The 24679-nt window shown below is 35.8% G+C and overlaps 1 protein-coding gene across 8 annotated transcripts in view; it reads right to left on the bottom strand.

Annotated features, from left to right (window-relative positions):
* Positions 1 to 1892: 1892 nt before the first annotated feature.
* The window catches only part of ERR (estrogen-related receptor), a 32306-nt gene continuing 9519 nt past the window's right edge, over positions 1893 to 24679 (bottom strand). For 2 of the 8 annotated variants that reach the window (XM_013315402.1, XM_013315400.1), the window contains 7 exons: positions 6552 to 6692; positions 4875 to 5120; positions 4360 to 4590; positions 4100 to 4285; positions 3632 to 3814; positions 3046 to 3218; positions 1893 to 2712 (listed from right to left, as the gene is read on the bottom strand). In XM_013315402.1, coding sequence (XP_013170856.1) covers positions 2550 to 2712; positions 3046 to 3218; positions 3632 to 3814; positions 4100 to 4285; positions 4360 to 4590; positions 4875 to 5120; positions 6552 to 6692 — 1323 coding nt within the window. In that variant the 3' untranslated portion in view covers positions 1893 to 2549. Of the gene's footprint in view, positions 2713 to 3045; positions 3219 to 3631; positions 3815 to 4099; positions 4286 to 4359; positions 4591 to 4874; positions 5121 to 6551; positions 6693 to 22185; positions 22393 to 24679 lie in introns of those variants that run through there. The other 6 variants (XM_013315403.1, XM_013315401.1, XM_013315395.1 and 3 more) reach the window with 5 other exon arrangements.

Genomic DNA, 24679 nt, shown 5'->3' with positions numbered 1-24679 from the left:
TAAAAGTAAAAACCGACCCACGTATAAAACATGATGTATAATTATTTACAAAATGCATATAATTTATCTTAGGATTATATAAATAGGTATATAACGGGCGATATTTATAAACGTTTGTTGCGTTGCGTGCATTGGTAACAGAGGTGAGGTATATATGATGCATAATACTATTCCACAGATTAAAAATGCTTTGCATTTTATATGTTTTAATATTATAAAGCCTAACCATAGAATTTCCTTACAGTGGCACAAATACATTTTTTATATAACAAAAGGGAGCAAACGACCAGCGGGAACACCGAGTTCAACAACGCCCATGAACATCAGCAATACCAAAGGAACCGCAGATGCATTGCCGGCTTTGTGATCGTGAAACGCTCACTTCTTGAAGGACCCTAAGTCGTTGCGGTTTGGAAATACCGCCGCTATATCTTTGTTTTGTAAAAGGAACCGAAAAACGGCTGATAATCTAAAAGGGGCATTATTTTTTTTTTAAAACTCTTTTCAACATATAGTACAATTTTTTAAAGTAGTTTTAAACATTATTTGTTAGGATTTGGCGTGAATGACGCGATTTCGTTATCAAGTCAAGTGTCAGATTGATTAGTGAGGGGATATAAACGTCGACATTTTAGTAAGACTAGTGTTGTGCCAGTACACCGGCACAGTATCGGATTTTCTGCCTAAAGGTACGTGTAGTTTTTGAGTTATCTATGGGGTAGGCTTCGTATTTTTTTATAGTTTATACATCTATTTTACAATGTTACGATTCTCTTAGGTGTCAACTGTTTTTGACAAAACAGAGACATATTAATTCAAGTGCCACTGTATTGGAGTCAAAGTAACACTATTTCGTTATACGAAATCTGTAGTGATTCAGCGTTTTATATATAGGATGTTCCATTATTCACGTGATATTTTAGCAACTTTTTTACCGGTTCTGGTGATATGTGGTGAGGTTTTATACTTACATCACATTGTTCCATTACACGTACGTCATCATTCAGAAAATAAATACACGTGATATTTTAGCCCCTTACCGTGATGTTTTGTGATTTTATTAGAATTACTCTCAACCCTTTTAGTTTCACGTGATTAATGAACAATACCTATATTAAACTACATATAGTGGAATAGTGTTAAAAATATTAATACGCGTAAATTTTAAAGACTGGGATATGTTATCGAAGCCCAAATCATTGTGGCACAGGTTATAGTCAATCTTTTTTCGTAATGAGATCAAAAACCGCATTGTAAATCAAATTTATATTTATGGATAGAAGACTATGGTTGAAGTTTCATTTAATTTTTTTTTTTATTTCGTATATTTTGAAAACTCGATTTATTTACTCAGTAATACAAAATAAATTTATCTTTTATAATTAAATTGATCAGGAAACAGTACATTTTTATAATTCATTCTCGTATTATATATACTTGTTACTTTAGTGTTTTCGTAAGAGGTAGGTGTTTCATTGTTGTGGCAGTATTGTGTTGCCAGGATAAATAATATTTAATTCGTTGTAGAAATAATTTATTTTTTAATCTATTGCATATGTTCTGTACATAATAAAATTTGAAAATGTCTTACAAATTTTTATATATTTATAATGTTTTTTAAACAATTATATATTTTAAATGTGTTATTACTAATTAGATTTATATTTTTATTATTGAGGTATTTTCACATTTGTGAACGATATAACGGAAAGTTAAAACTACACATTTTTTATTACAAAAATAGCAACAAGTTTTGTACTAGGTTCGTCCATTTTGTACATTTAAGGCGCGGGGACGCGACAGGATTTCCAAAAATCCAAAAAAAAATTGTGTTCGATTTTAAAAAGAAAAAAAATTATTAAAACTCAAGATTGCTTTCAGTAATGGAAAAATTAATAATGCATTCAAATGAAAAATTATTGAGTAAAAAATTAAAATATTGTGTTAAAGAAATTCATAAAACTAAAACATCCAACTAAACGATATTTATCGATCATACCAAAACATAACCTAAAATAAGAAACGTCAACTCAAATATCAAACTTCACGCTTCCCGCCACTTCACAGCCACAATAACCACAGACTAAATATACATATAAATATATAATACACAACAAACACACACAACTCGAAACTTTATACTTCGGGAAACGTTAAATGCAAAAAAAACTACGAAAGAATTACTAAAATTATATGTTACTGTGATGAAAAATGTCGCGGCCCCGCCTGCCACCATACACCACAACGGTGCTTAAACCCAAAGCGAAACGTATTTACATTAAAAAGCTACGGGTAAGTTAAAAAAAAAATAAACGTCAAATCGACTAACTGCTATACAGACTAAAAATGAAGTTTCGAGCAAGCATTTGATGAACAAATCGATAACACAACCTTATTCAAACTTGTCCGTACACTATCTCTCGCTGCAAAGTCACATCTAGTAATTACAAGAATTCTTAATTCCCATATCACTGTTTGTTCAGGTTCCAACCGCGAGACCTACTTGGTGAGGACCAATATAAGTAGAGCCGTGATGTCTCGGCGGCGACCTACCGCAGACAGGCCTCCAGCATTTCGACAAAGAGTTTGTTCATGTGAGTGCGTCGATCACGATGTACGCACGCCCAGAAGCGACGCACGGCTACATCAGCGTGCCGCAGTGCGGGCAGCGCCAGCAACAGCTGCTGCAGTGCTGTGTTCGCGTTGTACGGCCTGTACAATGATTTTTTTTTCAGCAATAATATGTGCAGAAAACGCACATAGTACAAGAGACCGTGGGAGATCGACCTATATCATTCTGATAACCAGTTGACTTTTATTTAATAAAATATTCTTAAGGTGAAGGAAAACATCGTAAGTCAACCTGCATAACCTGAGAAGAGATTCGAAGATATGTGTGAAGTCAACCCGCACTGTGCTAGCGTGGTTGACTATGGCCTAGTCACCCATAACTTAGGCTCGGAGCTCTTCACTGCGGATCCATGAGTCGATGATGAGCAATAATTACCAAGAGATGTAAGTATTTATAGAGATGAGAGGCAGTACCTGAGCGCGTTGACAGCGTCATTGAGTGCGGCGAGTATGGCGTCACGGAAGCGTCGCTGTGCGGCGTGCTCGTCCAGCCGCGCCTCCGAGTTGGCGAGCACCAGCGCCTTCAGCAGGTAGCACTCCTCGCGCTGCGCACCCAGCCGCTCCAGCCGCCGCGCCACGCCGCTGATCTGATAACATCGCACATACAACATGCATTATATTATTTTGAATCAATTACTGTGGGTTTCCAAAGCCAAAACCCCTGTTAAGGACATATTTTGTTTTCTTTTGATAAAGATAATGACAGGGATGACGATACGTTTTATATAGAGATATTGGGCTTATAAAACCAAGGGTAGACAAAGAGAAAATTTGTAAAGTTAGCGCACATTGCTCCACTCCTGGTCCACCCGGCACCACCGACAGGTTTTATTTGCACTGGCGCCCTGGCCGGAATTTTTATATTGCCATTTATTTTAATGTGCCTTTGGGAAGATATTGGAAATTCTGTGACGCCCCTTTCAGTCCAGCGCCCTGGGCGGCGTCCGCACTCTACCCCGACGCCGACCCTGTGTCAGTGAGGTGTATAAGTGTTATGTACCTGTAGGTAGAGGTCAATGGCGCCGATGTCGCGCGCTGTGTGCTCGTCGAGCGTGAGGTCGTGTGCGAAGCGCAGACGCAGGGGGCCGGGCGAGGGGGGCGCGGGCGCGGCGGCTGCGGGCAGGGAGCGGTACGCCACCATCAGGCTCAGCATCTCCGCCCACGTGCTCTGCAGCAGCCGCATCTGACACACGCACATACAACACACATTAGCAACAAACCGTATTTAACTAGTCAGTTGGACCCATAAATCTATTCCAAGCTCTTTGTAGATCTCTTGAAACGTAAATGCGGACCAAGATATAAGTGTTGGTGACTGAATCTATGGAGATTGTTATACATCATGGCGGCTCTAAACATCGCACGACTCGTTGTTCAAAACAGAATATTAGGCGTAACGGAGACTTAGGGACCGCAGGTGAGCACGCATATGACCTTAAGCCGGCAAGATGTCTGAAAAGACGTATACCTGGTCATTGAGCTGGAGTTCAGTGAAGCCGGGTATCTGTTTGGCCCAGCCGATGACGCCGACGAGCTCGCGGTCGTATAGATCCGCCAGCAGGGCCAATGTGCGCGCCGCGGGGTCCGTTACACCCGCAGGCGCGGCGCCGCAGCTCAGCAGCTCCGGCTCGTACGAGGACAGCGCCTCCAGGATCTGGAACACGATACATATAGATAAGACAAAGTTATAGAGAAAAGAGAGAGGCAAGATGTGAGGTGATAAGCGACCTTGATGTCGTCGATATGCGGCTTGTTGGTTTGCGGCGGCATGTCGGGCGCGCGGCGGTACTTCTGCCGGCCGCCGCGCACGCGGTCGAGGCGCACGCCCTCGCGCAGCATGCCGGTGCTGAGACACTTGCGGAAGCGGCACGCCTGGCACGCCTTGCGCCGCCGCTTGTTGATCTCGCACTCGTTGGACGCCGGGCACGTGTAGTCTATGTTCCCCTGGTAATTTAACATCTGTGAATTCACGAAGCTCTTTTATTCGATGATGATGCATCCACTAATATCGTTTCATCACACCGGAGCCTCGGATCTCACCGCTTTTAGGATCAATAATATCAAAAGCGTTTTGGGATATTTCAAACAAACTCACACTTAATCAAACGTTGTTTCTAAATTCTCTTCTTCCTCACTGGCTACTTATCTTATCAGTTTACTGGTGTACTTAAAATGAAAGTCTGATATTACATCCAAACTATCGACAGTGTACACCTCAATGACAACGTTACTCAAATTCTAACCTGTATGGTTCGCTTAAAGAAAGCCTTGCACGCTTCACAGCTGGCAACACCGTAGTGGAAGCCTGACGCGACGTCCCCGCACACGAGACAGAAGCGTCGTGGTGCGTCCTCGTCGCGCGCAGCCGCAGCGGCTGTCGTCGATGAGCAGTGCTGCTGTTCAGGGCTGGCGTTGCCGCCCGCACCGCTCTCCGGGGACACGCAGAACTTCGCTTCCTCCTTTGGTTCCAGCTGTTGGATGGTGGAAAACTGTAATTTGGTTACAGATTATATAAAATCTATTTGATAAATTGAAAAAAATACACCTACGAAATATAGAGTATCAAAATCTCAAAAGAACACAGACCAGTGGTTACATAAATAAATAAAAGAAATTCTTATTATATTTATAAATAAAAGAATGTATTGTTAGCATAATTAATTTCATTTAAAATCACTACGCCGATTAAACTAAAATTTTAAGACACCAGAACTATGCATGAATATTATTAACACAATTTATGTTTAAAATGTAGACTTTCAGTTCGAATATAGATCAATACATAACATTGTAAGATTAATGTAATCCCGGATAAAAACAGCATTAACCATAAACTAATATAATTAAGTTAACATTACGCGAGTAAAGCAGCGGATTATTACAATCGTTCGTAGATGCGTCGTAGCGTAAACGTAGCATACTACGCAACTCAAAATAACTCTACGACGTTATCGCTACGTGACATACAAAAGTAGTCAAATTGTATAGGACATTTTCAAGTATGTTATCAAATAAACATAGTAATAATAGTGAGGTAGCTTATATACTCTCTTTGTATACAACGTGCTGTTACAACATTTATCACAGTTAAAAGCGTCTATTTTTCTTGTCTTCAAGTCTTTATGAAGAATATCCTGCAATTTCTTATATAAGTAACTATCTTCGCAGCGGAATACGTATTGCATGAAATTTGCTGAAATTTTGTTTGTACTATGTAGGACATATTCTGGTAGAACAAATAGGCTACTTACTACATTTTTGATACCGTGCGGGCGACAGCTTATGTCTCGTTTCATTTTTAATTAATTACGCCCATAATTGCAATTTTATTATATGTTTTCAACTATCACACGCGACTTATAAGTTATTAACCTACTAGTAATTACATAGAAATTAGTTATATTGCTTGTGATAACAGTAATTTTAACCACATGTATAATAAAAAATTATATTTAAAAACAATAAGTGAAAAAATACACCTTAGTAATCAACACAGTAATATGAAAACAAAAGAAAACTATTTAAAAAACTATAAAACTTACAGAAGCGTAATCTAGGATGTCCGGAACGAAACTAGGTCCTAAATCCGGTGCACTAGTACGTTCTTGTAACCTAGTTATTGATTTTCAGAGATAGACGCTGCAACTGCATCCGTACGTGTCGCGCAGTTTGTATTCAGACACGGCGTGAGATGGATCAATGATAGACCTATGTTGATTGGATCACTATCTATACGTGTCCGACCGAGTCATGAGCTTCAAAAGAATCCGGGTTCTTTGGTATTTACAGCTCGTGGCGGTCACTTGACCCGCAACCGGGCAGGACCTAAGCACCGCGTGATAGAGTCTTTTGTACCTAATCTAGTCGCGATATCGACACAATTTTAATTACGTGGGTAGATGGAGTGACGTCTTGATTACCTGTGGCGCGTGGACCATATGCGCGCTGCGGTGCAGCGGGTGATCGGTGTGTGGGTCGGGCGAGTACTGGGGCGGCGGCTCGGCCTCCTGCTTGACGCGGCGCAGCATCGGCTCGCCCCCCGCCGCGGACATCATCTGCACCTGCAACCGTGAGTGCTCTACATTCTAATTGTTTAACGTAAATTCAACTCTATCACTTACAAAATAAGGTTTACTTTGTTAAAGCGAAAAACTTAACATAACTTAACATCAATATTGGGTCCATTGTTGTTTCTAATTTACGTAAATAATATTAATACAATAGGTCTCACAGGTCATCTTACGCTATATGCGGATGACACATGTCTATTCTACTTTGGTAATTCTCTCGATACTCTATTAAATAATGCTCAAAACGATTTAGACAGACTTAATGAATGGTTCCTAAATAATTTGTTAACAATCAATATAAAGAAAACTTCATTTATAATATTAACAGCAAAGAATAAGCCTATACCAGATTTCGCTACCCCCAAAATAAATAATGATACTCTTCAAAGATCATGTGAAGAAAAGTATTTAGGGTTAGTAGTAGACGACAAACTAACATGGAAGCCGCATATAGAAACGGTCAAGTCAAAATTAAAGGCAGTCCTAGGAGCTCTTTACAAAGTAGCCCATTGTATTCCAAAGAAGGTTAAAGCACTTATATATAATTCTTTAGTAAAACCGCATATTGAGTACTTAATAGAAATCTGGGGATCAGCTGCGTCAACTTATCTAATGTCATTACAAAGAACACAGAATAAAATTATAAAAGTATTATATCATTTCGATTACCGAACTCCAACTAATGAAATATATAACATGACAAAATTATTTAATATTGCCCAGATATATAAATTTAAAACTTGTACTCTTATAATGAATATAACAAATAATAAAATTAAATCTAACATTAAAATAGAAAAGAGGGATAACAAACATAATTTTCGCAATAAACACAAATTAACATTAATTACTCCGCGTACTAACTATGGAAATAAAACTGTATTGTTTGAAGGCGTTCAAATGTTTAATAATCTGCCAGACGAGATAAAGAACTGTGAAAGTGTTAAAGTTTTTTAAAAACAAACTTAAATCATATCTCATCGCTGTAATGTCATAATCTATTCTCAATATTATATCTAGATATAATTTCTGTTCAATTTAACTTCTTATAGTTGTACGTACTAAGGTATGTTTTTGATTTATACTAATTTTATATATTGTTACTATATTTTGTATTAGCCCGTAAGCCCTTATATTATATTTTACATTTATACTCATTGTAAGCGAAACTTTGTGTTTTTTATGAGTAAATAAAGATCTTTAAACCGGAACATTGGCCCGGCTTATTTACAAAAGTAACTAATAACAGTACTTTCTTTAGTAAAGCTATGACAAACAAACAAATCCTACGAAATGTTCCAATAGCAATGTGAATCGACTCGTTAAAATTAGAACGTAGTCCCATGAATCTTAACTTCGGATCCTATAACAAGAAAGAATCGAATAGTTTCAACTGATAAAGCACTGTTTCTATTTAGACATAATATGAAACATTAACCGCGGTAAAATTAAAATAATATAACACGGTCAAAGTTATAAACCAATTACATTTCAAAGCGCCGAAGACAGTCAAATATTACAATACGTTTGAATACGTACAAATACAAAATAATCCGTTTATATTTTATAAATCACTTAAGTAAGCTTACCATTCGCGTTCCCACTGAAGAAGCAATCGTAATTTGATTAATAAGTTTTAAAAATAATAAGATATAATATTATGTTTAATACATAAGGCAGAGGACTCAAAGAACTCACAGCTAGACAACATGTTTCGTATTATGTTTATTTTATGTTCGAATAATGCGTAACTGAAACCCGCTAAAAACATTTTGTACATCCTTGAGTAAGAACGTCATGTTAATGATTGAACATAGATGGCGCTGTTTCTAATTTTACAATTGGTTTTAAAAAACGAATTTAAAATAAAAAAAGCTATCTATGATTTTAAAAGGGCCTTGCTAGTATAAGCAGTACTACATATTCTGAACTAAACCTCTTTACCAATAACAAATACCATTAGGTAAATCCAAAACAACACTAAAATATCAACTTCTTTGAAACGTAAAATAATTTGAATGAAAACAAACACGTCCCAATTTCGTGACAGAATATATAATGGCTAAATACATAAACAGGGGATAAATTATAATCTCATTTTTTAAGACCTCGTGACCTACATTGCTCAGTAAGGTCTTATCTAATAAACGGTGTGTTCTTTACAGTTATTTTACATTTAAAAACGTAGAACATTCCATACAATGCTTTTAAATTAAAGTTCCAATGTATAAATGTCAAAATTAAAATAAAAAATTGCATTAAATGTTTTATTATTGAAAATGCATTCGCGATAAGTAAAGATATACCTAACAACGATGATGAAAAACAAAAAAAAATGCATGTTTATCTACGATATCTGCATACTTCAAGGATGCGGGTTCAATGCCCCCTTGACATTGGCCCGGCTTTCCGATAAAATGTGTAGTGACGCAATTCAACCGAGTTTTTTTTATAGAGAACTATAATAAGTGAATTATAAATTATTCGTATGCAAATCCAAATGGCAAATAATACTATTATTACATATTGTTGTTTGATATTTTCGCGGTTTTTATTCATTATCGCGAACTTTTGGCCATTTAGAAATGACGCGGACTATCCCAAATTCGATCCGGTGTGCACTTTTAACCACAAACTTAAAAAAAAATCTTTCATCTATACCTAACATTAGTGGACAGATGTGTTTTATATTATGTAGTATGTGTATAATTACAACGGTTATGAGACTCTGCTTGGTAATGTTGTCAACTTAATCAAATCAAATAGAAACTCTATCACCGCTACAATAAGTTGATTTTACAATGCAATAAAAAATAACATATTAAAAAGAATTGTACTTTTAAATAAAATATAATATGCTATACAACGGAATTAATATAACGTAATCTGGCCGAAACATCTAGACTTCAAGGTCACCGAAAAACACGTCGCCATGTTGGCGCCAAAACATAAACATTACTAAATGAAACAGTGTACCGCGATAGCATCTGTACACATAGTGTTGTGGGCCTACGACAACGCAAGCGCTGTTAGGTGCGCGTGTAATTTCCTAAACGGATAGCGCTCAAGGCCACCCGAAATACGACGCCATCTTGTTTCTTAGCGTCTGCAAATTCTCAGCGAAATCGAAAGTGATCTAATGAATTATCAGTTTTTAAAAATAGTTTACAACAATTCGAACATGTAGTTAATAAAATATTAATATTTAGTATTTAACTACATTTTAGACATATTTGTAATATTACATCATTTTAAGCAATTGCTTTAGCCAAGTAATATTATAAAAATCAATTAAAACAATAAAAAGGCGTTAAGTAAAAATTTGTTACAAACCTTTCGTCCTTTAGGGTTACGATCGCTACGGTTACATTACCACTTCTACGATAATGCTACGTATTGAAGTTTTTATATCCTTTAAAAAGGTTTTAGTAATACAGTTTTTTTTTATATAATTAATTACTTGAACACGCTCTACCTGGGGTCCTACGCCAACACAAGTTAATGCGCTTGCGTGAAATTCGGTAAGCGGATACCGATCAAGGCCAATATGAAACGACGCCATTTTGTTTCATGGAAACTAAATTTTATTACAATACATATGCCATTGATTTATCTTTACAGACATGCTTTATGATGCTTCAAGTCTCAAGGTTGGATTTAATGCGCGTAGCAACAGGCTTAGCGTTGAAATTAAATTAGGCTTTACGTGTTTTTCATTAATTCAATATTTAAAGTAATTTATTTATTTACTTAATATAAATTCTTTATACAATTGTCTAATTTAAAATGATTACCTATTTTAATCATTTAATTTTTTTTCAAACATTTATAGTCTGATTAAAATCATGACTTTAAAAACCATATAGCATCATGACACATGCATTATAATTATATGAGAAAGTCTATAAATCTATATATATATATATATATAAGAAAGTCGTGTTAGTTACAATATTTATAACTCAAGAACGGCTTTACCGATATGGCTGAAAATTGTTGAGGAGGTAGCTTAGAGCCAGGAGACGGACATAGGATATTTATTCATTTTTTTATTTTTAGTTTTTTTATATATCCACGCGGACGGAGTCGCGGACGACAGCTAGTATTATTATAATTTTTTATGCCTATGTGGTCCGTATGTCATTAGTGTATTGAAGCGACACGGGCGGGGCCTACCCTAACTTTGGCACAGTTGCGCGCCGCCGCCGTGTTGTCGAATTGCCATTATCTACGAGACTCGAAGGTGAAGTCACGGGCACACGGTCGACGACCCGCTAGCGAGTGATTATGAATATATACCTATTCCGCGCCGCACAAACTCGCGTGTTTACACAAATTTTATCGCATCAAGGTCTTCTTTTTACATTTCTTAATATATTTTAAGAATATTTTATGACTAGCTGAAGCAAACATCACTCGAAAACAAAATCACATTGTATTAACGATATTAGTAGATTCCACAAAATCTGTGTAATACGAAAAAGTTAGTAACTTGCATACATTTTTAATTATCTCAAAGTTACTTTGTGTAGGGTAGTAATTTACTTTCTTCGTCTACATTCAAAGAACTGATGCAAAAGTTAGATGACTCATTAATATTACGTATAGGAAATTATCGAAAAATTACGTGAAATCATAAAACAATGAAACATGACCTACCCAAATACGTAGGTTAGGAACAGATTAGATAAAACGTATACTTCTAAATTTATATTACAAAATACAACTTGCACTAGATTGGACAACGCGCACGCATTATCTTCATGAGTTATGACTCTATATAAAAAACATATTTTTATACCGCTCATTCTCGTTGAAAAAACCAGAGACAATATGTCATGTTACACATTAATGGAATAGGGGATCCACTAGTAACTAAAAGAAGAAGAAGAAGAAGAATGGAATAGGGGTTGACTGGATAGAATAACGTCAAGTGAAGAATATTGCCAACCAATTTTTGAATAAGAAGTTTCTAGATATTGAAATATTACTCCTTTTGAATATCACACTTTTATAGCTCTATTATTGGTATACCACTTTCATATACTTAAATGCAACATGATTTCTTAGAAAAGGGTGAAACCTTTTAAGGATATCGTTCGCCATTTTATTTTCATATTTAGGTTGTGAATATTCTTGTGATTCAAATGTTTTACGACAAAAAACAACGTGTTTGTTATCATTGTATACACATTGTATTATTATTCCATTACGATCTATATATGTATAGATTAGCAAGTAACCTTCAAATATTCAAATTATTCATCCCGTTTACATACTAGCAACTACAGTAGACGCCCGCCACTACATCCGCGCAGGATAAAAAAAGTATGCGCTACCTTCTCGTAAATCTCGATAAAATCGGTCTGACCGTTTCAAAGATTATCCGAACAAACGCGTACATACAGACAAACAGACAGAGAATCATTAAAATTGGTATAGATAACGCAAACATTGTTTTTCCATATTTATAATTGAAAATTATGGCAGGACAAACTGCATTCAAACACAATGTTCATGAATGAAGTCAACCAACCCGCACTTGGCCAGCGTGGTTGACTATGGCCTAATCACACCTAACTTATGGTAGGCTCCGAGCCCCTCGGTGGGGACGTATGTTCTCACATACGTCACTGACTGATGATGAATGACTATATTCATGCATGGTGACTTGATATTTGAACTATAGAGTTTTAAGATCATAGTTTCTAAAGATCTATCATATAGTAGGTAGGTAGGAACGAAATATAACTTTTTTAACTAATATAATTTGCACATTTAACTTCCAAATTACTTATCTCACTAGGCGTTTTATCACGTGTTCATATGCAAGATAAGCGAAGCTCTTACACGGTATGTACAAGTATTCCGGTAGCCTGTAACTACGTCACTTCACCTTGTGTCACAAATAGACGACGTTGAAAAACTCTATCCTAGGGTTGCCACATCATAATGACTCCTTTTTCATACTGTATACAAAATCTCACTTAGCTACTTACATATACACTTGGAAGAATATACATATTAAAGTTATTCAAATATAATTTTTTACATAATGAAACGATTTAAAATCTATAAATACTTATCCTAAGTTTACTTTAACATTTTTTAGATTAAAAAAAATAATAAAAAAAATTGAAAACTGCTAACCCTAGCCGCCATCTTTATTTATGTTACCGTCGGACCTACCTCAACATTATGATTAGGTGTAGTTGTTATTCACGCGTTAACATTCGTCGTGCTGCATGCTAGAATAAAAAAAAAATCTTGTCTATTGTGTGTTCTATTATAAATCGATTAACTTCGTGCAACAGATATTGTTGTTACTGGCATTTACTACTGTCCACTAACATTGTGGTGGTGTATCTGTTATTTTTTTGTCATTTTATATGGCATTGACAAAAAGGTCTCTCTCACAAGGCCTAAATGTTTGTCGAACTACAGAGTGTTTCGAAGACGTCTGAACGGGCTTTAATATCGCAATTTGCACAGCTGTACCAACTTTTTGACTCATACTGAATTTATAACCTTTCATTTACAGTGTGCATAATGATTAATTTTACTGAACATTAAAAATTACGCGGTTAAAAAAAAATAATTATAATTTACGTAATCACCATACCGGTCTGATAGGGGAAGAGTTAACATATCCTTAGTGTTCGTCTTTTTATCTCAATGGTCATGCATTATGTAGGTCTTTAAATAAATAAATGGGTCAAAGATGAGTCAGTAGCTTTCTCTATCGGGGAAAAGTAGCAACATAAAATAACAATCAAACTTTGTTTTGCAAAGGTGTTCTTGTAATAAATCTACACTAGTACGCTTAATTTCAATCTCACTAAAAACTTCCCAGTCTACTAATAGCCGAGCGTGGGTTGGTTGTAGGAACAAAATAAAAACGCGAAATTCGCTGGTCGATCGCGAAGAAAAAAACAATTGCCGTACAGACAAAGCACCTAATTTAAATTATAAATAAGTATTTTTATCGGGACCGGTTGCATTTTAATCACTAAATAATTTGTAATTTGCCACACTCTTCAAATCGACAGTAAAACAAAAAAACGGTTCTATAAACTTTACAAAAAGACAAAAGTACAAATTCATTCTTAACTGTAACGTCACAAACGTAATGACCATAAAAAGTTCCTTTATTACAACTTGCCAGTAATCTATCGTCTTCACAGAATGTTCGAAATTTAAATGTAGATATAAAAATATGCCAAGTTCTAAAATCAACCGAGAAAACGGCAACATTGCGTGGTCCGATGTTGCCGAATCTTGCGAAGGCACGAGGAAGTATTTTCCTGGAGTCGTGCAGAAGCCCAGTGCAAAGGGTTCCGGTGCGTTCCTTTGGAGATCCAGAGAGAGAGGGGGTTTTAGTGAGAATCTCACATAACCCTGTCTTTCCCCCAAGAGGCAAGGTATCTTACGATGATTTCCCCCGATACCAAAAAAAAAAGTTCTAAAATCAAAAATTCTGGCTAACTTTAAATTATAAAACAAAGGATAAAAAACATCGAACAAAAAGGTTTTGTATAGAAACGGTATCGCAAGTATAGGCGAGGGCAGAAACAGGATTTCCTTGAGCGGTGTATTTGATTGGCAGGTTAAAAATTAGATTGTTGTTGTACGGATGGCGCAAAATTTGTGTGTGGTCCGGGCACAAGGCCATCGCGTTAGTTATACAGATATATAGAACATTAACGTGGGTTTACATTGGCAAAACATTACAAAATTTTTGACATCACTCTCAATCTCTTCTAAAAAAAAAAACAGATGTATATGCTGAAATACCCATACAAGAATATATATTCTTGTATGGGTATTTCAGCAATGAAGCCACGTCCTGGCTTACATAAAATAAACGGAACTAGTTTTTTTTTTTAATAACGTGTACTTATGAAAAATGTTTTAGGCCAGCAATATAATATGAAACGAGATCTTAAATTGTGCTTTGAAATAAAAGTTTGCTATTAACTTCCGACAGTAACCGATGACTTCATGGACACATTTTTATCGTATCGCCGATAATTCTCAGGGAAACCGTTAAACAATGGACACGTCTATATTCTTGTATTAATTACACTGTGAGTCAATGATGACATCACTATGTCTAAAATCAACACATTTGAAATTAATTTTTAATTTAGATTTACACAAAATAAAAATAAAACAAAGAATTTTATTAATCAGTAAAAAAAAGAAAAAATCTATAATCCATTCAATGTTTTTTTGAAATATTTTTATTTTCAATAATTTGTTTTGTTTTCTATCAATTCGATATCATTATTAGTTAATAAAACAAGTTATTTTTCTCTATTTTGTTTTCCTAATTTAAGATCTTTTATATCAACGTTTCAATTTAATATGTAGACGTATAATATTTATGCATCCATAAAGATCGCTCATAAAAAACGCACCAAATCGATCTGAACAGCGTACAAGGTCGATTTGTTCCTCAAACTAAGAGGTATTTATATCTCTATATAATTAACTGGTTACGATAATTTATAAGCGCCAGACACTGTAAATGTGTATAATCAAAAACAGAATTGGCATTAGTGTAATACTGTAATAACTAGCTTGTAAACCGGTCGACGCCGTGTCTAAATATGCTTAGGTCTATGTAAGAATTATGTTAGGTAGGTCAGGTATAGCTATGCCCAGGCGAATTCGGCGGCTGTCGAGGTTCGGGTGGTTCGTGGGTGGCGAAGGGCGGTGGGATGTCGGCAGGGGTGCCGGAGGGTTGCGTCTAGACGGCGGCCTTGACCCCGGCGCGGTTTCCGCGCGCACGAGCTCGCTACGACCTCCACCAGCCCACAGACCGACTGAGCGGCGGACGTGGCTCCTCTCCTAGAACTTTTGGGTTTAACGACCGCGCTGCTGTTTATTTTCGGACCTTTTATACTTTTTTTTTATTAAATATTAAACTACAAAGAAGACGACAGCCTATATAATGTTAAAATTCACTTTCACACTTGCAATAATTAATTTATACGAAAAATATAATAACTAAAACAGTTCAATATTTATATCAATTTACTTTGTTGTAAAACATATTCCAGGACGCATAAACCTTTGCCACCATTCTATAAAGACCGCATAGCAAACCAAATGACGTCACTATATATAAAGTTTCATATTTACTGGGGGAACTCTACTGGCTTTTTTACCTACATAGATGTCTCTACAATCAAGTCCTTTAAGTTAGATCTGTTACTAATATTACTCTACTAATGTTAATAATTTATATCATAAATAACAAAGTGTAGATGGATCCAGAACAGCTCAACGGATCGATAAAATTTAGCACAGATGTAAAATTTCGTATTTTATTAATTCCGTGAACACAGAGTGGCGGACAAAAGTAAGCTAAAAATTAAATTATAAAGACTACCTTCATAACTATTTATTAAAAGTTCAAAATTAATCCACAATATTTTACTGTAAATTTTAAATTATATATTTTACAACAGATTAATTTGTCTCGGACCTTGTAACTTCTATTAATTTTTTTGCTCTACCTCAAACTACAATCACTAATATCCTTGATAGAAAACCATAAGTAACGGGGCTATAATTAAATTTGAAAGAGCTTTAAGCAACAACAATGTTACGGTTGTGATAGGTCGCTGGGGCAATGGGCTACGTTTAGTTATGCAACCTAAAGACCCAGACAGCGCTGGGTTAGTCTGGGTCTTTGGGTTAAGCGAACATATGTCTACATCATCAAAAAAATATTGCAATTCGACCTCATTTGTAAGACTTAACATTATAGTTATTAAAAAAACAATTAAAATTTTCGTAAAATGTTAAATTTATCAAATATGGCGGTTGAACAACCAGTAATATTTTTTATAAAAAGTTTTTATATATTTCAGACGCTCATAAATGTTACTAAAACAATATGTAGGTCAACAATATTGTTCTGTTCAAATGATATTACGCAACGAACTTCGTATGTCTGGGAAATATTTATCTGAAGTCCTTACAAGTTTTAAAAGAAAAACAATTGCCAACCATAAGTCCCCCTTCCCCTAAAAGATCCCCTCAAAGATCGATCCCTTTCCGGAGAAGTCGCTCTGATTTTACGTGTAATTAAATTTAGGCTAGACGATCCTTTACCACCTACTCTAATTGAACTCTTGATATTGAGAATGTCATGGACAATGTCGACTATCCAATTTATAAGTTTGTGCATAAAACGTATGTGGGAAGATAAATCTTCCATATGAGAAAGTAAGTCAGCAAGACGAGCGTGTTTGGGGTAGGTCTGTGGGGCAGATGGGCAGGCGGGGGTGCCGCGGGGCGCGGGGGCGGGCTTATATAAGCCGGCGACACTAGGCAGGTGTTTTGCATTTGTCCGCGTGGGTGATATTGGGCTGTCGGTCGTTCACCCGCCGCTATCTGCATTATTTAGCCCCGTCAATGTCGGCGCAATGTCGAGCCGGCGAGAGTTCACGGACCCGCCCGCCGCCGCTCAGCCGCCGAGCCGCGACTTGCTCGACCGCTATTCTAGCTAATTTTTATGGCCGCTTTTAGCACTGGTGTGCGAGGGGGTGATGACACAGGGGGGGATATTTTGTGAAGAATTTACTATGGAAATGACAATATAAGGTCTTGAGGGAATATCAGTGTGAATATATTTTTTTCGGGGACAAACTTTTGCTTTTCATGTTGACATTCTCCAGTGTTTGCGAAATTAATTTATTAGTTTAGCGTGTCATACCAACCTATGTATACTAAACTATATGTAGCTATGTATTTTATAAGATAAAAATTGCAATATACGTTTCACACTATTTACATATACTGTATGTCAAGATGTATGTACATATATGTTTAATTCTATATAACCTTTATCTTAACAATTTACCTATTATTTATTTTCCAAACATTTCAATACTAAATAGTATTGTTTCTTTAAAATTTAATGTATAATAATTTAATACTAACAGTCTATACGGAAACTGTCATATGATATGAACATATACAATTATTTTTTGCTTAGTAATGCATCATCAATAAATATATATATATATATATATATATATATATATCCTTTTACACAACACATTATTTAATTCAATACACTGACTGCGACCTAAATACAATGTTTATTAAACTGTAAGAGTATGACGCAATGCAATATTACGCAAATGTAAACAACAAAAACATTTAAACGATATGTCGCACTGTCCTCGCAACGATACATTTCTGTTGAACGAACTAGAAATGGAATAGAGTTGCTTGTTATAACTAGGAATTATTTAACTACTATCATCATTAGCTCACTATACGTCCCCACAGAAGGGCTCGGAGCCTACCCTAAGTTAAGTGTGATTAGGCCATAGTCAACCACGCTGGCCAAGTGCGGGTTGGTTGACTTCACACATGTGTTTTGAATTTCTTCGTAGATATGTGCAGGTTGCATCACGATGTTTTCTATCACGGTAAGAACGTCGGATAAATGTACATATGTAAATCGGAATTCGAAAAACACATTGGTACATGGCGGTATTCGAACCCAGGACCTGCAGATTGCAAGTCAAGTACTTGACCTCTGAGCCACCGATGCTCTTTAACTAATAGGTCCACTATAAATCCGTTTACACACAAATTAACTGTACACTCGCAAATTTAGAGGAGCTCAAAACTCGTGACCTTACTTCCCGTTTATTTACGGTAACCGAGCGAGATACTACGATAAGATTGTAAAAATGTCATCGTAACACGACAAGGGTCCGTAATTTTGTTACGTAATAATGTGTTATGTCGTTTTTCCCATGGAATCAGAACTAACAGATTCTTCATTTGTTGTCATGGCAACTGTATACTACTGTATATACTGTATATGATTTGATGTATTACATAATTGAATAATACGAGAGTTATAAATGCCTGAAACATTAGTATTCATATCTCGTATTCCCAAATCCAATGTAATACTTGACGTGCCGAATGAATGCCAAATATATTGCGTAAGGTCGGTAAAAGGTGTCATGAAAATACATATAGATAAAAAATTTAAAACATTACTATGACAAATTAGATTCGATTCAAAACAATTAACTGATGGAAAAATTTAAAGTTTTATACACGTGTCCAAGTTAAAATTAGGATGGAAAACAAGTTCAACAATTGTTCAATCGAAGCTGAAATTTTAAAAAAAAACATCGTTTTTGGTTAACATCCTTCAATCTATATTCTGCTCGGATATGGGTCTATATGCCAGTTACATCCAGAGATGTTTTAATTTTGGAAGACCAATGCTGGCCGGTATACCACACGTGATATGAACGTATGAACATACAACAAAATCATTTAGAAAAAATCAAAGACGTCGACCGGCGGGCGTTCGGAAATGATTCGTGTCGGTTGACTCATGTAGACATTCGGTGCTAGCGGCCTGGCCGGAGGTCGGCGGGTGTGGGAAGGGGCTGTGGAGTAGGAGGGGGGGTAGTGAGCTACGAAACTCCGCGCCGGGTGACATTGGTCGTACATCGACACCGCGCCCGACCTACGCCACAGTGGCGGACGAACGGCCGCGGAAAACTATGCGCCCCCCGCCTATTGCCGCCGTCGCGATGGCGGCCACCGACGCTTGCTCGCTTTTTGACTATATCATGCTAAAATGTCGGATTTGGGGCACCGGGGTAACTTTTTTTTGTACAATTTAATCATATTAGTTTTAAATACTCTCCAGTCTGATCATTAACACAAATTAATAAAAACACCGATTAAAGATATATATTTTTTTATTGACCCATCCGTGAACAAAACATGTTTTTAACACAAACCACGATATTTAAGTTTGCACGCGATTTCACATATTAATTCTTATCGATTTTTGGAAACATATTCATCAATTTATATATTATGTCATCAATAAGGTGAGTGCCCTATCGATAAATTCGACCTTAGCATTAGGGCCAGACATTTTACTCGTATAACAAAGTTCCCTCTCACCAACTCAAAGATCTGATTATTACAGAGAGGGGAATTAAACAAACGCAATTTTGAAAATAAATTTTACCAGGAGAACAGCATCGAATACTTAACGTCTTATATAAGTTAATAATGTTTGGTAGAATTTTCTGGCCGCAAGTAGAGCTTTTTCCTTTATTTTTTTTTACAACATGTAATAATAAAAATAACGTAATCATTTAGAAGCGTCGGTGGCTCAGGGGTCAAGCACTTGACTTGCAATCTGCAGGTCCTGAGTTCGAATCCCGCCATGTACCAATGTGTTTTTTCGATTTCCGATTTACATATGTACATTTATCTGACGTTCTTACATTGAAGGAAAATATCGTGATGCAACCTGCACATATCTAAGAAATTCAAAGTTATGTGTGTAGTCAACCAACCCGCATTGGGCCAGCGTGGTTGACTATGGCCCTACCCCTAACATAGGGTAGGCTCCGAGCTCCTCGGTGGGGACATATAGTGAGCTGATGATGAAATCATTTAGTGGATAAATAGAAATAAGAAAGACACATTGAATATCTTAAAATAGACGGAAGAATCATAGATTGAGTGTAAAGACATAACAATCATAATGAAATTACCATATATTTACATTATGTGGGTACCCATTTTACGTGATAAACCTTGTGTGGGCTTCATTAAAAACATGGAATTTTTTTACAAATTTACTTCGACGTTAACATATTAATCACAATTATTGGAATAAAACCTCAAGTTAAATGTTATCACGCGGCGGGACAAAGGTTAAAGTTATCAATAATAATAAATAGTAACATTGTAACACATATAAAGGCGTGCTAATACAAACTGATACCAGTTGTAACTGGTTTACTTTACCGCAAGATATAATCTTAATAGTACGAAAGGAAGTTTTCCTTGTCACTTTCCCTTTTTGGCAATAAAGGAAAGAAGAGAGAGGGAGAATAAAGCTAAAACATGTATATAACACTAGCTGACTCTTTCCGTTCGCGCGGAATTAAAAAAAAAACTTAATTAGTAGCTTATGGGTTCTTCCAAGCTATGTTCTACATCTATGCCGTTCTGGAGATACCTTCTAACATCCATCTAGCCAATCATTTGCATTTATAATATCAGTAAGATTGTTCCTGACTGTCGAAAGAATATTTTATATCTAGTCGGTAAAAAAAGCTATTCGGTATCGTATCTGAAGTAGCCAATGAGTTTTTGTTGCTAGTGCGTTTCCATCGCGTATGTTCTATTAGGTTCTCGTGCACAAGGCAACGTAAATCTTCGAAACCCAGTTTTTAGTCGCTAGGAGACTTACGCAATACAATGTTATGGAGGGTCGTACACCGTGCGTCGCCGATATTTCTGTCTCCGCTAATCTCTTGCAACCTGTTTGTCAAGATCGTTGTGGATAAATTTGCTGCAATTTTGAAGACGGCGGAGCAAATCTATACAGTTGACATGTAGTCGCTATGCCTATACTTATATTCTCATCGTCGATTGCGTGTACGGAGGGCGAGTACGTGATTCTCGCGATCATGTTGCCTTGTTAAAGAGTTAGGAAGTTATTCCGGAACATTAGAAGTGGTGGAAAAATAATTCAGTCTTTTAGCTTTTATACTACTTTAAAAAAAATTACTCAATTATTATTAACACGTGTAACAAAGGATATTTTCTGGTCCTCTCCGAGCCGGACATTTGTACCTGGTCTTGATTAAAAGGTTATACCTTAGTTATATTAATTGAGTATATCGAATTAAGGTGTAACAAAAACAAGAAGCATTATATGATACATAAAGATGATATGACTTGCATAAATTGTGCCAACAAGTCCGACAAGTGCATCAATAACAAAGGTCAACGAACCCGGCGTTAATATTGTTTTATTCTATTTATTCGTTGTTTGTGCATTTGATACTAGAAGGTCAATGATGCAACGATCGCTAATAAAAACCTTCCCCGAACATTGTAAATAAGTATCATACGTATTTTTATCTTACTAATATTATAAATGCGACAGTTTAGAAATATGAATATTTATTAGAAAGTATCTCCAAGAACGGCTGCATGGATCTCGCTGATATTTAGCTTAGATGTAGAACATAGCCTGGATAAAAAGATGGGCTACTTATTAAGATTTTTTTTTAATTCCGCGCTGACAGAGTTTAGTAGTAGTTTTTGTACATTGCTAATGCTTTTTTGACGTACCACTAGAAGAGTTTAGGTGCATTACCTTTAGATGTCTGCTACGCTGTTTACCAAAAACTTCCTAGCATCATTGCTTTGACGAAATCATGTGCCACAAGATAAATTTATGGAAAAGTTGGAAGTTTACTACGTCAAATTACTTATTTACTTGAAGGACATCATAACAACAAGGTAATTATTGCCCGTCCTAATTAATTTGGCTGACTTACAACGTAGAGGTTAATGACCGATGTACACAACACTACTAAGCCAATTATACATCTTATTTCTCTCATAACATCTAAATATACCAGAATAAAAATGCTCTCATCCTACTTACGATATGTTGCAGCAAAATTGAACTTTGTGTCATTGAGAAGATAAAACACTGAGCACGTTTGATACTTGTTACGTTCGAAACATTTGAACTATTGGAACATGCTAACGATTGATACATTTTCTCGTTTGGAACAAAATGACGTTTGAAAGTTTACATTTGTATTGACACGGCGTCGACGAGCGTTGACTACGCACTGGCTGTGTCGGCGTCACGCAATGCGTACGCGCAGCCGCCCCACCACACGGGGTGGTTGAACTCAACACGTGGGCGACTGAGAGATTGGCTGATGCCGTGGCCACTGCGGTGCTAGTGGGATGGCCAACGTTAAGGGCATCAAGGGCCGATCACTTCCATTGGCCAATCATTTGGCTCGTAGTTCGTAGGTATATAAGAGATTTGTTACGTTGTTTGGCACGTAGTTTGTAGGTAAATAAGGGATTTGGTGCCTTATCTGAATTCGCTATACTATTTACTAATGATGACAGAATACAAAACGAGCGAGGAAAACTTATGAATTTTGATTTTAAAGAATAACTAAGTCAAATATATTGCTGCTTTATACAAAGTTATTAATCGCATCGTATGTAAAAATCCAAACTGAAAAAGGGTGAGCAGTGTACACTTGAAACTACCTTTAATCACGACACATAATTCTATAAAAATTATATATTAAAAAGATTTCCATCCAAATTTTTAAAAATAACTTTAAAGAAATAACAGCCGATTGTAATCTTTGAAATTCAAGGTAAACTTGTCGCATATCTATTCGTCAATATGTTATTTGAAATATCGTATATTTAGTGCTTATTTATTTAAACACACAACTACTACAATTCATATCGAAATCAAAATGTCGTAGAACCTTTGTGTTGTAAGACACATACGTACTGAATTTTTAATATTTTATTTTCTATAATTTTTTTTATACCTTTATTTTCCTATACATTTCGGTTTAATGTCATTTGACTCACAATAAGAGCTAAACTTGTTATGTCAACATACTTCCCCAATAAATAAAATTTTGCTAGATCGTAAGTGGGAATCGAATTTAATTCTTTGAATACACCCTACACCAGGGATGTCAAACCAATGGACACAATATACTGGTCACGTCAATGATCACAAGGTAAAAATTGTTTAATGCCACATCTATGACTTTATTACATATTTCTTTAGAAGTACGGCACGTTATACGAAAAGGTTCGCAACCCCTGGCCTACACAGATAATCCATAATCTAAACAATCAATTAAATTAAATTTAAGAAATCACATAACACGTTGAAGAAAGCATGTACATGTATTTCCTAAATCACACGAACACTCACACATACTCTTTAGGATTTATATAATTCCTTTAAATAATAAAATGCAAAATTCAACAAGAGACGAAGCTTAAAAACTCCTACAATAAACTTCAAATTTAATAACAACATTTACACTTAAAAAAAACACAAGGTCTGCATAACTCATCCTAGTTTCTAAAAGGGAAACCAAGGCCATCAAAAAACTATTAAACATACGTAGATATATAAAACACGAAACTTAGACAGGGCCTCATTAAAATTCGCCGCGTCTCTGTATGCGCTAAAACATAGACAACAAAAGAGGGACGCGTAAAAAACGAACGCCGTGTGGAATGTTAAAGGTTAGGTCTTTGATTGAAGCTATGGTATCCAGAGTCCAAACATCTATTGTGATATTTTCCAATAATTTTCGAGAAATCAAACTTCTTTGTCGTTCTATTAATCAATAACGATTGCTATATCAAAATTTTCTATATTACGGTTCTTCTAAGCGTATCTGCGTGGCTAAACAAAGTGCTATCGCTTCGAAGTGATTCCATAACGAAATTAAAAAATCTATAGAAGTGACAATCACGTGACATATCGTAAGTTATTGTCAGTTCTATACATTTTTGAAGTTCTTTATGGAATTGCCTCTCTTTGTCTCGCCCCTCTGTATTTAATTAAATATTAAGTATTTCTGGCTTTATTTCCTAAACATATACATCAAAATAAAACTATAATTAAATAGTATTTTTATATCAGAACCAGTTACTTACAGCCATTAAATGAATAAAATATACAAAGATTGCAGTATAAGGAACAAAAATATATAAAAACTAACCATTTTGGTTGTATGCTATTATAATTTAACGTTTCTAAGAACAATGTACTACCAAATGTAAGGAATTGTGTTAAAAAATTGGCATACTAAGAGCGGCCTGTATCGAGGGGCCCTAGGATATCTATGTATATGTTGAGTTAGGGCAGGCACGACGCGCGACGCCGGGCATTTTTTTTGGCTATAGGGCTGCCGACTTCAAGGTCGCGCACACATTTAAACATACCTATAATATATATCAAGTGTCGCTGTTTTATAGATTTTACTTTACAAAGAATTATGTTTAACTTTTTTTCAACATTTCAAAGATTTGTATTTGACTTTATGTGTGAAGGTTTGATATAGAGAATATGGTTTTACCTTTTGCGA

Source organism: Papilio xuthus, unplaced genomic scaffold, assembly GCF_000836235.2.
Source record: "Papilio xuthus unplaced genomic scaffold, Pxut_1.1 DF826961.1, whole genome shotgun sequence".
Taxonomy (NCBI): Eukaryota; Metazoa; Arthropoda; class Insecta; order Lepidoptera; family Papilionidae; genus Papilio; species Papilio xuthus.
This window is presented reverse-complemented; position numbering and strand designations above follow the sequence as displayed.